General features: G+C 49.8%; 1 protein-coding gene across 2 annotated transcripts in view; it reads left to right on the forward strand.

Annotated features, from left to right (window-relative positions):
• Window positions 1–798: 798 nt before the first annotated feature.
• SEPHS1 (selenophosphate synthetase 1) overlaps window positions 799–14,285 on the forward strand; it is a 19,192-nt gene continuing 5,705 nt past the window's right edge. Inside the window, exons 1-6 of one of the 2 annotated variants that reach the window (XM_045285640.1) lie at window positions 799–1,174; window positions 5,839–5,942; window positions 7,726–7,833; window positions 8,843–8,964; window positions 10,640–10,730; window positions 13,032–13,131. In XM_045285640.1, coding sequence (XP_045141575.1) covers window positions 982–1,174; window positions 5,839–5,942; window positions 7,726–7,833; window positions 8,843–8,964; window positions 10,640–10,730; window positions 13,032–13,131 — 718 coding nt within the window. In that variant the 5' untranslated portion in view covers window positions 799–981. Of the gene's footprint in view, window positions 1,175–5,838; window positions 5,943–7,725; window positions 7,834–8,809; window positions 8,965–10,639; window positions 10,731–13,031; window positions 13,132–14,285 lie in introns of both variants that reach the window. The other variant, XM_004714099.3, reaches the window with a different exon arrangement.

Below are 14,285 nucleotides of genomic sequence, written 5' to 3' on the forward strand. Positions count from 1 at the left end.
TCGTCTCCACTTGGCGTGGCCTCTCCTAGCTCATGCTCATGAGCCTATTTTGTCAGCCATGTGTGTGCACTGGTTTTTTGGGCGGGATGCTTGCTTTCTAGGAAATAGCATTGCATTAAAACATCAGAAACTTTCCAAGTGCTCTCTTGAAGAAAGTGAACTTCTCCAATTCTGCCCTGTTGTAAAGTCTCCTGGGAAGTTTTGGATCGTGTTGTGTACTTGTGGCTCAGAGTAAAAACTCACCTCACCCCCCTCACCTTTTACAGGTAGATTTAGCAATCTGAAGGGCTTAGCCCACTGGTTCTCCACGTTCCTAATGTCTCGACCCTTTCATCCAGTTCCTCATATTGTGGTGATCCCCCCAACCATAAAATGATTTTTGTTGCTCCTTCATCACTGTCACTTTGCTACCGTTATGAATCGTGTGACCCCTGTGAAAGGGTCATTCGGCCCCAAAAGGGGTCTCGACCCACTTGTTGAGAGCCACTGTCTTTGCCAGTGCATTTGCATCCATGTCTTTTCCCACACGGTTTCTATGGGGGCATATTATTTTTCTAGACAGGGCAGAAAGGTGTCCCAGAAAAGTTGCTCTAGGTAGGCGCTCTAGTTTAGAAGCCACTGTGCATCCAAGTTAACCGATGAAGTGACTCGAAGCTCTGTTCCCATACTAGTGTGTGCGAAGAACCTCTGGGGCCGTGTTCAGGATGGCACCGGGTCAAGGAAGCCTGCTGGCCCACAGTGCTTCCTCAGCGCAGCCTGGCTTAGGCATCCGTGGTGTGGTCCCCGTTCCGAGTTGCTCTGCCATCAGTGGTTGCCGCCCTTGTCACACGCACTGTCTTCAGCCGCTTCTTGGCAGGTACTGGCGTTCTTGTCATGATGTCTTTCTGTTTTGGTGACACTTAGGTGGACCAGGGAAGAAACCAGCGGACTAGGAGAGGGAGGGAAAGAAGCTAAGCTGGGAGGCGTGTGCACCCCAGAACCATGTCTGTGCGGGAGTCCTTTAACCCGGAAACTTACGAATTGGACAAAGGCTTCCGGCTAACCAGATTCACCGAACTGAAGGGCACAGGCTGCAAAGTGCCCCAAGATGTCTTGCAGAAACTTCTGGAATCCTTACAAGAGAACCACTTCCAAGAAGATGAACAGTTTCTGGGGGCAGTGATGCCTAGGCTGGGTACGTACACCGTCGTCGTCTACTGTCTGCTTAATGAGTCATGAGTCAGTAAGTAGCTAGCAGTACCCAAGCTTCTCTCCTATGAAACTTTTGTTATTATTCAAACTGCAAAACTGATAACTGCTGTGTTATTGTATTGTCTTCAGAAGAACCTGAAATGCTTCAAGAATGTGTCCTCTGATAGTTTTTAAGTTATTAAGTGCCGTTTGAGACATGGACTGTCAGAACATTTTTATTCCATAGGATTTTCCGGTTACCTCTGAATTCAGGAGGAACTCCTGTGTGCCTTTATTCTGACTATATCTCTACCATGCTTGTATCCTCTTCCTGGCCTGGGTGCTTTCGGCACTGTGCTATACCTTAGCAGCCCTGGTGGTGGAGGGTTAGTATGTATTGGGCTGCTGACCACAAGGTCAGCAGTTCGAGACTACCACCCATTCCATGGAAGAAAAACAAGGCTTTATAGTCCTGCAAGGCGTTACAGTTCTAGAAACCCACAGGGCAGACAGTTTACCCTGGCCCGTGGACTGGCTGCGAATCTCACTCAGTGACCATGAGCTCGGTTCATTGGTTTGGTGCTAGTTGGCTTTGGCCCGAGTGGGAGCTTGTGGGGAGCTGTGTAGTGTCAAGCTCCTCAGGGGGGTGGGAGGAGCGGAAGAGGAAAGCAGACATCAGAAGACTGGACCCAACCTGTAATTCACCCCCCCAGGACCTGGTGGGGATTTTGGAGCAATGTCTTTTTCCTTTACTAAATTCCTGATGTCATTAGTGGTTTGTCCTTTCCCAAACACAGCCCCCAAGAAAGCAGTTGTGGGCTCCTGTCATGGATAGAGAATGCCTTGGCTGTCCCTGCCCTGTTTACTATGTGCCTGTTGCAAGACAGTGATATCATGCTGCCTTTTGGGCATTTGATATGTACCCTGGAAGTTTGGGTAGTCTCTCGTCAGGGTGTGATTGATTAGCTCTTTTGTATAAGGTTTTTGTGACATTTATTTTTGCTCATTTTGTTATAAAGCTCTGTCTTACAGCTTTGGTTCTGAGCCCAGGGGCCTCCTTTCTTCCCCAACACACAAAGCAGATAAAAGCAAGAATTGCTCTGGATGGGAGGGAGGGAGGGAAATAAACTCTCTGAAGGCCTGCAGGGCCCTAGGAGTTCAGTGTAACCTCCCCCAGCCCCCCCTGTCTGTGTGAGTAAAGACTACAGAGCAGACCATCGTTGGCATTCAACAATTCAAATACATTCTGATTCATCTGATCGATGCAGCGCCCTCATTGCAGCATCACATCCCACTTCCTCCCTGTTTCCTGTTCATCCTGCCTCCTTTCCTAACCCTCTGGACTTTGCCCTCCCCTTTTGATGTTAGGTGGCTGACTGTTCCACTGGGGAGAGTTCGGTCCCAGCCCTGAAGGCTCAGGGTCATTGTCTTAGACGTCTCACCAGTCTCCATCTGACTAGGAAGCAGCACGCACACAGTTCTGGTTGTTTAGCTGATTTCTACGCCCTGGGGGAAGACCCCGTGAAGATGACTGCTTGCTCATCCAAAAAAATCGGGAATATACTGAGAAAGCACATAGGTGGCTGTGCCATGAGAAATAAACTAATTAAAAACTTTTTGGTAAAATAGCAGTTTTTGTTTACATCTTGAACTAATCCCTGTAGATCCTGTAGAGCATTTGGGATTTCCCTTGCCCGGGCTTGGGTCTGGCCTGGGTCCTTTTCCTGTGCCCCCCACCCCCCCCCTCATGAAGCTCAGGCGTGAGGTGGCCCTTGGCAGACCGCTGGACTCACTTTCCAGCTCTCCCACCACCCACCATGTGACTCGCTGTTTGGAGCCCCGTCCCAGCTTGTCAGACGGGGGAGGGGCTGTGAACTTGTACATGGATGTATATTATCTGTAGAAACAGGAGTGTGTTTATCATAGGCTGTTTCCAATCATATTTTGTGTATGATACTGTTAATTAATCGAAGGGTGATCTGTTAGATGTATACCCAGACATGTTAAAGTGTGTCTTAGAATGTGGCCCGTGTCTTTCCTGGTATTTAAGAGCCAGGCGGTGTTGATTACTGCTGGTAATGTGATGATGTGGGCTGGTTTGTTTTGATGGAGTGTGTTCGGCAGGGTTCTGTAGAAAACTCATGTTTTTAGCCTCACTGACATAATTCAGCTTGGGCTGTTCATGTTGTAACTTTCTTTTCTGTCCCCACCTGCCCCTACCTGGATTGCCCCTCCTCTTAATGGAGTATGCTGGTTTCCCAAGGCCCATGGCTCGACTGCCCCACCTTCTGTCCCTTTAACTCAGTCAGGGATTTGTGAACTTAACAATAGCCCAGCCCTGTGGAAGCAAAACGTTTTTCCCTAGTAGCCGCATCAGCAATGCAGGAGTAATAAAGGAGTGTGTTACCTGATTTCAGTAGACTCTCTTCACCACATGAGAATATTCCCGTTATAAATCATCCCAGGCACCATTAATGACACGGTCCTTGTCTCGTGCGAAGGGCGTGCTCTCTGGTGCAGCTGCCTCTCTCAGCTGCTCAGGTGCTGGGCATGGTGTGCAGGGTTGTGAGAGGCGGGCACTGCGTGGCCACCTTCCTGCCCTAGAGTCATCCTGAGATGCTGTGATGCCAGTTAACTAATTAAAATAAAGTGCATCACAAATCAAATCTATTGCATCCAAATTAAGCTTACTTATATTGGCAACATCTTAAGCTAACCTTGAAACCCTGGTGGCATAGTGATTATGTGTTAGGTGGCTAACTACAAAGCCCACAGTTCAAAACCACCAGCCACTCCACAAGAGAAAGATGAGGCTGTGTGCTCTATCATAAAGAGCCGTAGTCTCGGAAACCCACAGGGCCAGTTCGCCCTGCCTGAAAGGAGGGCTGTGAGAGTCGACTGAATGTCAGTGAGTGTGGGGTTTTGTTTATGCGTTTTTGTTTTTTGTTTTCGAAAGGTAGCCTTCAGCAGCTGCTTCTTTAATTTTCTCTCTCAGGAAAACTATGTCATGGCTTTTCCAAAGTGGGCAGAATGAGACTCAGAATGGGGTTATCAATTTAGGGAAAATGCACATGAGTTGAAGGGCCCTTTCTGGCCTTGTTAAACGCTGGAGGACACCGTGGGCTGACATTTCTGAGCCCTGTGAACTTGAACTCCGCTGAGATGAGCTTCTGCACGTGTTCTTGCCTGGTACAAATGAGAACTGGGAGTCTGACCCCGAGTTTCCGATGTCTCGCTTAGTAAGAAATCGGACTCTAGTCTCGGTGTCTGTGGCTTTTTAAAATGCAGCGTGATTAATTTTTGGCGTTGGTCATACTGGGCTAAGACCAGGAGGCGCTGTGGGACGGGAGGAGGTAGCTACGCCTAGCGGGGTTGCCTGCCGCAGACCGAATGCAGCCCGTGCGCTCTAGAGCGGCTGCCACTCCGAGGCTCCTGCCTCACTGGGACCCGGAAGGGCAGAGTCCTCTGCCCACCTCTCCGCTGTGCTCATCTTCCTTCCCTGGCGTCGTTCGGCTGCAAAGTCGAAGCCCTTGGTCAGTGGGCACAAAGGCCTCCTCTTCAGAGAGACTTGCTCAGCTTGCCGGGTGGGGATGCCAATCTCAGTTGGTAAAACGTGCACTGTAGGCACTTTTAAAGAAGTCGTCTACAGTAGTGTAGGCTACAAGACTGGTTTCTGGGGAAAGGAATTACTTCTACTCAACCCACTGTGTACAGATTATTTTTAATAAATTGAACTAGTTCTGTCAAAGACTTGGAGGGGGGAAATGAATGAACAGAAGAGTATGTGAGCGTTGGGCCAGTGCTTGTCCATAGTAAAAGTGAGTCAGAGTGGCATCTTGCATATCGCCAGGTTACGTTCAGCAGTTCATCCATGTTTTGTTTCAGCGCCCGCACTGCACTGCCCTCTGTGCCCTCACCCTGCCCACTTCCTTCCTGTCTTGCCCATGTCCCTCCTTCCTTTCCTAAACCTTCTGGCCCTCATGCCTGTGTCCAGTGTTGTCCCTTTGATCCTACGTGGATGGTGATTTAACGCACAGGGCGGGTGAGTTCATCTCCAGACCTAAGGGCCATAGTCTTGGGGTCCCCCCAGTCTATCCGGAAGAGTAATAGACTTTATGGCTTGGGGATTTAATAAAACAGGATTTTAAGATTTCCTCTGTAAAAATGCTCTGGGAACTTAATTAACAAATTGATCCCAGAGCCGGCAGAACTTTTGTGGACTTAACATCTTACGTATGAGGGAGTGGCAAGGCCCTGCTCTGGCTACAGATTTGCACGGAGGACCCAGGCCCAGCCCCCACTTGCACTTCCTCCCTTGAAAGGCGCTCTGCTGGCGGCCCCCGCGGGACAGCAGTACCCACGTGCTTTCTCTGCTGGCGGCCGCTGCGAGACAGCAGTACCCACGCGATAGCCTCACCCACGGCTTCGCCAATGTCTAAAAAGCGTGCCCCCACGAAGTCAGTCTTCATGACCAGCACGTTTTTATTCTCCAGCCGGTTATGTTTCACATTGACTTTAGCCAGGCTCCTCGATAGGAAACAGCGCAGCCTTGGCAGCAGGCAGGGCTGTAAGCGTGTCCTGCCAGTCCCCGTGTGCAGAGCACGGTTGTGAAACGCCGAGTGGCTGCTCCTTGGCGTCTTTGGATGATGGTGATTTCCATCTTTGCAGGCATTGGGATGGATACTTGTGTCATTCCTCTGCGGCACGGGGGTCTGTCCTTGGTTCAGACCACGGATTATATTTACCCTATCGTCGACGACCCTTACATGATGGTAAGTGTGGCCAGGAGGGTTCTCCCTCCTGCAAGCTTGTTTTCTGTCTGTAGTTGGGGTTTCGCACGGGGGGGGGGTGGGGGTGGGGGGGTGTTTCGGTTTTGCCGTATCAAATGATGCTCTGTGTCACTTAGGCTTGGTACATTGAGGTATCGGCCCAGACTCGGGGCAAACTGCAGCAGTCGGTAACACCGAGGCTAGGAGAACCAGGACTGGCTCTGCTTCTGCCGAGCCCAGCACACACCTGTGCGTGAGAGCAGTGTACCGCTCTGATGGAGCGGCTGCTGACAGGCGGTTTCGTGGTTTTCTTCCTTTTGTTTCCCTTGAACTGCTTGTGAGCTCCATCCCTCCCGTGTGTCAGGCTAGAGGAGCGGAGCCTGACATTCTCCCAGCACAAAGTATGAGGAGGCTGTCTGCTCACACCCCGTGCCACCCCCCACCACCCCCCCAGCTTCTTTATGGTGTACACCGCTGGGCCTATACATGACTGAACCATTGGATTAAAATTCCAGGCTCTGGGTCATTCTCTGCAGGTATTTTTTCAAGAGTTCAAAAATGGTGGCAGCCAGCCAGTCTGCCAACCATAACCCTGCCACCTCCCTGCCAGGCGGAGCCCGTGAAGATTGGCAGAGCCCTTTGTTCTAAGACACCAGGTGCCCTCCCTGGCAGGGTCCTGGGATCAGGCTGCACCACTGGGTGTAGGGGTGGGAGCATCCTCGGGTGATGAGGTAGCTGTGCTGGAATCCAGTAAACTGGTGATTAGAAACCGGTTCTCCCTGTGCACATCCATCTGTTCCCTTCCTTAGAGCAATACTCGGGTTTGGGCGGGGTCGCCACACCCGGGTGTTATTTCACCTGGGGGCCAAGAAGACCAGAGCCCAGCACCTCGCAGAGCGTGGGGGAGCCCAGACAGAAGGGCAGGGAGTGTGGCAACCCTCACCCGCAGCTGGCATTTCCAAGTTGCAAGCCACCTGTCGGCCTTGCTGGTTAGGTTTTTGGTACTGTTCAAAAGAAGAGAAGGCCGTTGAGGCGAATTGCTGATCTACCGTGAGCTCATAAGCAATCAGATAATTACCGAGAGGGATGCTTGGAAGTTTGGCTAGCTTAATTTCAGAAGAAAAATTTGTTTTCCCCCCTCTACTGCCTAAGGAAAATAAATGTACACTTTAAAGATCTTAACTAGCGATATTAAAATATTATAACTAATCTTTATTACAAATCTATTTTGTTGAATACCATTTTAAAGCTTCTATTAAAATGTGCTTTATTGGGAAATGCTTCTCTTGTTCTTTAGAAAACAGTCTGACTTAAGGCTGGATAGATTCTGCTTCTATTTTTTTGTTTGTTTCTCAAGCACAACGGTTATGCTTTTTACAGCCTTCGTAGGAAGCTATAAAGTTTCCCAACCAAAGTGTATAAGACTTGTCACCTTCTCTAAAACCAATCAGAGACAGTCAGCATTTTAAGTTTGCTTTAGGACAGTTATTCAACCTTCTCTCTCCAAGCTCTTCCTAAACTTTTGCAGCCTGTCTTCTCCCTCAGACTCATGGTGCCTGCCTAAATAAATACACGTGTGGTGTGTGCGGCGGGCAGGGACAGACGCAGCCCTTGTCCTCACAGTGCAGGTAGTGGGGCTGCCCGAGACACAGGGACCACAAGTGTAGTAGCGGCCCTTCCCAGGAAATCCCCCGAGTTCTTGAAGGCCTCTGCATAGGACTGCCCCTGGAAAACATCCCCCCGCCCCACCTCGTTGCCCTTTCTCACGCGACCCCTCTCTTCCCAGGGCAGGATAGCGTGTGCCAACGTCCTCAGCGATCTGTACGCAATGGGGGTCACCGAGTGCGACAACATGCTGATGCTGCTCGGGATCAGTAACAAAATGACTGACAGGGTGAGTGGACGCTTAGACCTGATTTCCCTCTGCAAACAGGCAGCCGGGCGGGCTGGTTCCCGTGAGTCCTGCTTGCCACAGTGTCGTGGGGTGTCCAGTAAACGAAACGACGCCCTCAGACTCTGCCCTTGAGGCGGTTCGGGCGCAGAGTGACCCTGGAGGACAGCGGGAACTGCCCCAGTGGGCTTCCAAGACTGGAACCATTTGTGGGCGCGGAAAGCCTTATCTTTCTCCCACAAAAGTGACACTAGACTACACCTGCTTATCTCCCGCATGGGTGGCTGAGCCAACAGGGGCTTCCGTTTCTTCTAAATCAGGCTCAGGGCATAGTAATAGTGCACGTTTGATATCCAGAGGGAGGCCCGTGCACCCACCCTGCATTTTGGTTCAGCTCTCCTGTGGCCAGTGGTGGGGCAGTTGCCTGGCTGCAGGGCCACACCCTTCCTGCCTCTGCTTGTTGTTGGAGCAGAGATGGAACACCGGCTGGTGGGTTTGACAGGTACTTGTCCTTGCTGTCGTGGTGGTGAGGATTTGGGGGGACTGGGGGAGGGGGGGATGCATCTGTCGTGCACAGTGAGCTCAGGGAGGACTCCCCCATTGGAAAGTTACCGCCACAGCCCTCAACCAGTGTTTGCGTGCCTCACACACATGGGCAGCCACTGGGCTGGGGGGTGAACCCTTGTTAAGCTGGGCTTGTGATTCTGGGTTCAGAAGCTGAGTTCAGACTGAGCTGCCGCACTGTGGGACCAGCCATGTTATAGTTAGGGCTTCCCTGTTGTCTGAGCTTCATGCACCTGGTAGCACCAGCGCATCTTCCAACAGCTGACAAAGTGGCTCTCCTGTCATTTAGTCACCCCTCTGTAAACATTCAGAACTTCTTAAAGCTTTTATGACCCTATTTGTACCTGTGACGATAAACTCTCTTTCCCAGGTGTTGAATTATTTGACTTTTGATTTGTGTCCTTTTAAACCTTAGGAAAGGGATAAAGTGATGCCCCTAATTATACAGGGTTTCAAAGATGCAGCAGAGGAAGCAGGGACATCTGTGACGGGCGGCCAAACAGTGTTAAACCCCTGGATTGTCCTGGGAGGAGTCGCTACCACCGTCTGCCAGCCCAACGAATTCATCATGTGAGTTGGTTTGTCTTCTCGCTGCTGCTGGCCGGTGGCCCGTGGTTGACGTGCCGGCCTGGGGTGTGGATTCCCACTCATAACCACCCAGTGTGACAGCAGGACCGCCTCGGGGAGTGTTCAGTTCTCCACTTCCCCACCAACACTTACTGTTAGAAGTCAGAACGTGTGAAAAGATCGACAGGGCAGAGGCCCTCTGTCTGTTCAACCACTTCACTATCGACGTGCGTAGCCTGGGTAATGATGTTGATGTCCCTAATAGCATCCACCGAGTAGGCGTGTACATGAGTCACGGCGCACGTGTGCACGTGTTGGGAAGAGATCTCACACCTTAGTGTGGTTAGGCCAGTTGGCACTGTGATTTTTGTCAGACGGCTCCAGACAGCCCTTCTTAGAGGTTTCGCCATCTGCGGTTCCCTCAGCAGTGCACACGTGCTCCCCCCAGTGTTTTCCCTCCCACAGAAACAACATCTTCCTCTTGCCGCCCTTGTAAGTTTGCATTTTAAACGAGACTCTTGATCCGGTGGCTCCTTCGACGTTGGCGCCTGTCTCACCCCGGTAACTTGCCCTCAACTACCCCTCCACCCTGAAGCTCGTTCTCCTTGTCTATTCCCAGCTCAAGCGCCGGCCGCTTCCGCGTTTCCACTGCTCTAAACAAGTGACCGTGGAGCAGGTCATTGGATTGGCAGACCTGCTCTATGCCCTTAGTGCTGTCTGAAACAAATCTGTTGACCCCTTTTTGAAACCATTTGTCTGAACCTCTTGGGTCATGGTCCGTCCTCCTCTTCTGGATCTGAGGGGCTTGTTGGTGCTGAGCATAAGAAGGCTTCTGAGTCAGGTGGCCAGTCTTTCGGTAACAGTTGAAGCCGAGGTCATCATTGACCTCTTCATGTCAGTGTGGGCTTCCGTACGTCTGCCGTTTTCCGGGCGTGGCTACAGGTTGTGACCAGGGTGACCTGGGCCATGGACGTTAGACAGACAGTTTGCCTTGAATATCTTCAGTCCTTGGTTCATGAGCTTAAAATCTCTCATGCAACGTCATCGTTTTGGTGAGCAAGGCCCACGTCACAAAAACCCAGGTGCCATGGTGGTTCTTTGCCAACCTGGTGCTTTTCATTTGCATTTCTGTTCCTGAGTGAGGTTGAGCATATTTTCATACGGACATATCCCTTGCCTGTCTTTTTGTCAGTCAGTACAACATTTATAGCCATTGTCTGGCAGCTTTGCTTCCGGATCTAGCATCAACCTTGAGTGACTATTTTTACTGTTGGCCTCGTAAAGAACGAATGAGCCCATATATGTGATTGTATTTTATTTTTTAAAAACAACAACCAGAAACTCCAAATGAGCCCAGTAATTTCTCACACTTGGCTTGTGGATCACGTTGTGTGAATTCATAGGTTGCACACCAGCAGTAAAGTATAAGAACATTTCGGCTTTTACGGTACGGTTAGTTCAGAGTTGAGTTGTGAACGACATGTCTGATTTCATAAGGGCTGGTTTTTGGAAAATGGTGTTTTCTGTTCTCGAGGTAGCTAATTGCGCCGTGGTGGTGGTGATTGGCTTAAATTTCAGTAAATGCTTGTACAGATGTGTGTTTAACAGAATTTCTCGCCTATTTAATGAACGTTTCTTTGGTTTATTTGACTAGAGACTCTCCTTCTTCTTTCTTCAGGCCGGATAATGCCGTGCCCGGAGATGTGCTTGTGTTGACGAAGCCCCTGGGGACGCAGGTGGCGGTCGCGGTGCACCAGTGGCTGGATATTGTAAGTGAATCACTTTCTGTCACTTACGGAGGGCGGGGCTACGCGGTGCCTCTCTGGGACCATGAGTGATTTTTGTCAGAGGATTTGGAGCAGGGAGGGAGTCAGACGTCTTGCGTCTCCCTCTGTAGACCACGCGTGCTCGTCTCCCCCTGACGGGAGGTCCCCGCTCCATAAAGCGCGTCTTTCCCGAGGCTGTGAGACCGTGTTTCAGATTCGGAACATCTCATTCTCTGCCATTCGTCTTTTCAGAACTTGGGTCCTGTAGTTCTACTGCAGAGAAATTTAGTACCGGCCAAGCCCAATCCTATCAGTCGCCTGTCTTCCTTTATTGAATGAAAGCTTCATGTACTGAATGCATGACTTAAGTATGTCGCAGCCTGGAGTCTTAAAGATTTTAAATAGAGAATTTGGGGTGGGGGCAGGTTGGGTTTGTCGATTTGCTGCTTTATTTTTCACACTTGAAACAGCACCACGAGTAAACAGAGAGAAGTGGTGGTCTGGGTATCAGTGAAGCGCAGGGTGTTGACAACTTATTTCCAGCAGGTGGGATTTTGTTTGTTTGGGGTTTTGGCTGGTTGGAGGAAGGAGTTGTTTTGTGTGGTAATTTTCTCACTCACAAGTGGGAAGTCCTCCCTCTGCCCAGAATCCCGGCCTCCAGGTTTCTTTAACACTAGAATAAAGAACTTGTCCTCAGACACTCTCTTCCTGGTTCTCTGTTTCCCACAACGTGATGTCTCCAGTGTCATTCTCACGTGGGGAATGTAGAGACTGTGGAGACAGCCCCCCCCTCCTCCAGCGCTGCAGTAACTCGCACGTTTTGAAGATTGTGTTGTCCTCAGTCATCCTGTACTTTTCATTTCTGCAACTGTGATCTCGAGTGAGAAATGGTTGCAAAGGAAGAGCACGTCTTTTATATCGTTCATCTTCCAGCTGTACCATTGCCTCATAGGGGAGGGACATTCTCTGACGGAGGGCCCACGTTCTTCACATTTTTCTCCGCTCCCCCAGTGGTGATGGGGAAGTGTTTGCATCAAGCATTCACACCTGTAAATCAGGTTGGACAGCCGCTGCTGAGAAATGATCCCCAGTTGCTCTGGGTACAACCACCCAGGCCTGCAGGGTTTAGCAAGGAAGCTGGAGGCAGGCTAGACAAGGGGCTACCAACGACAGCACGGTTGGGGTTCTGCCCTTCCATTCCCGTCTGTGCCCTGCCTTTTCACGGTTTTAATCTGGCTTCATGTTTCTTGACTTTTGTGTCTGATGCTTAGAATTAGCGAAGGAATTAATTCCGGGAGTATGTTGTTGATGAATCGATATTTGTGAGAATGCTATTTGTTAATTTAAGGCAAAGGATTGAGAAGGACAAGATTCAGAAGAGTTGCTATCTCTGGGGGAGAGGTCAAATGCTGACAAGAGGGAAAGGCACCTAAGTAGTTTTGCAAGAATTGTTTTGCAAGAATGCCTAGTTATTACATGTTAGCCTTGGTAGCCCCATGATTTGAGTGCTTGGCTGGTAACTGAAAAGGTTGGGGTTCAAACCCCGTAGTTGCTCAGCAGTAGATAAGACCTGGCTCCCGTCACATGCCAGCCTAGGGAACATCATGGGCAGTTTTCCTGTGTCCTGTTGGATCCCACAGGAGTCTACCTGGACCCAGTGTCAGCAGGTGGGTTCATGAAAGCAATAATGAATGAAGGAGGGCTGGTGATGGCATCGTAGCATCTGATTTTGCAACTTGCACGGAGAGCCTGCCGTGCCTGAAGTCTTGTTCCATGTGGCCTGCACTGTGAGGGTAAATGGGCTTTGTTTGACAGCCACACAGGGAGTCGGGAAGGTGACCTTGGTGGTCACCCAAGACCCACCTCAGCGAGCACACAGTCGGGTTGGTTTCCGCATCTGCTTGGCCGGCAAGGTGATGTCATTCCAGAGTCAGGTAGATCGGCAATAAGAATGGCAGTGCCATCCGTTTTGTAGAAGAGATTCATAGAGCTGATGGCAGTCAGCACTGTGGCTTAACACCTCGTCCGCCGTGCCCACGCCGGTTGCTCCCTGCCCACGGCAGCGATGCTTCCCTGTGCAGGGTTTCGTCTCTCAAACTCTAGTCTTCGATGACAGACGGGGCGGGGGCGGGGACTATCACTATACTTATGATAGTCCGATGGACACGTAATAGTCACAAGGGGGACATTTTTTGAAAACTAGACCCCCAAAAAAGAAGAGTTAGGAAAGAATAGGCTTTTTGTCCATGGCAAGAAGTGAAAATTAATCAATTTCTCTCCCCTCACTTATGTTTCTATTATTAGCCTGAGAAATGGAACAAAATTAAACTAGTGGTTACCCAAGAAGATGTGGAGTTGGCATACCAAGAGGCAATGATGAACATGGCAAGGCTCAACAGGACAGGTATGAGGGTTGGGGAGGGCTCTTCTCGGGCAAGGGTGTGGCATACTTCTTTGGAAAGGACCAGGAGAGTAAATACTTTGGGCTTTGTGAGTCGTCCACAGTCTCGATTGCATATTGAATTTGAAATGTAGAAGGGTCATTCTTAGCTGGGACCTTAAACCCAGTGTACTGCCCTTTCCTGTTGACCCCTGGTCTGGGCTCCATGGCGTTAGTGGGGATCTGATACCGTGTGTGTCATGAATTCTGACATGTATGAGAGAAAACCAACGGCTAATGACTGGCCTCAACAGTAGGTGAGTGCCGCTCATGAATGCATTTACACCAGCTCTGTCTTCGTCTGCACACCTGGGGTTTTCCAGGGCTTGTGGCTGATGTTCCCAGGGTGCACACCTGGCCTGGCATCCCTGCCAGTGAGAACGGTGGAGGGAGTCTAGGTTGGATCTTCTCTTGGATCTCCTCCCCCCACCCCCCTGCTCTGTGATTGAAATCAAATTTCTGTAATTCTGTGCCCCAGTAGATGGAAAAAACATGATGTATACTTGCAGCAATGTTTGGCTTAATTTCTTAATGTGCTATAGACTGTCAGGTTTTTTTCCCCCTTCTAGTCTTAGCTTTGATAGATGGATAGAAAACAGTATTAGTGACTGCCACATGCTGGTAATTGTTTCAGTACTTTGACATTTTCTCTTTGAATTTTTTCAAAAAGTTCTTCTCACATATACTTCACATGTATTATTTGATCGTTCAGTCATTAGGAAGAGTTGTGCAATCATCACCACCATCAGTTTCAGAACATTTTCTCATTGAACTCGTCGTTGTCAGCGCCCCATTTCCCCCATCCTCCCCTCCGTGCCAACTGTCTGGGTTTACCTCGTTTAATTCCCACAACAGGACAGTCACAGCTATAAGGGATAGACCCGGGGTTTGAAATCCGAGCGGCCTCTGCTTATAACGCTTATAATTATTATACTCTACTTCCTCTCTGAAGGGTTAGTAAGAAGCTGAGCCTTTTCGGTGTCTGTACATAGTAATTGAACAATGTTAAACACTATGCTAAGAGTTTTAAAAGTTTAAAATAGTAGCGGAAGGAGGAAGAGCGATTCTCTGGAAAGTGCCCTAGATAAGAGTTTAAGGATGTAGACCCTTTCCTTTAC

The sequence above is a fragment of the Echinops telfairi genome, unplaced genomic scaffold, assembly GCF_000313985.2.
Source record: "Echinops telfairi isolate 266 unplaced genomic scaffold, ASM31398v2 ScPeMD7_7474;HRSCAF=8512, whole genome shotgun sequence".
Classification (NCBI taxonomy): domain Eukaryota; kingdom Metazoa; phylum Chordata; class Mammalia; order Afrosoricida; family Tenrecidae; genus Echinops; species Echinops telfairi.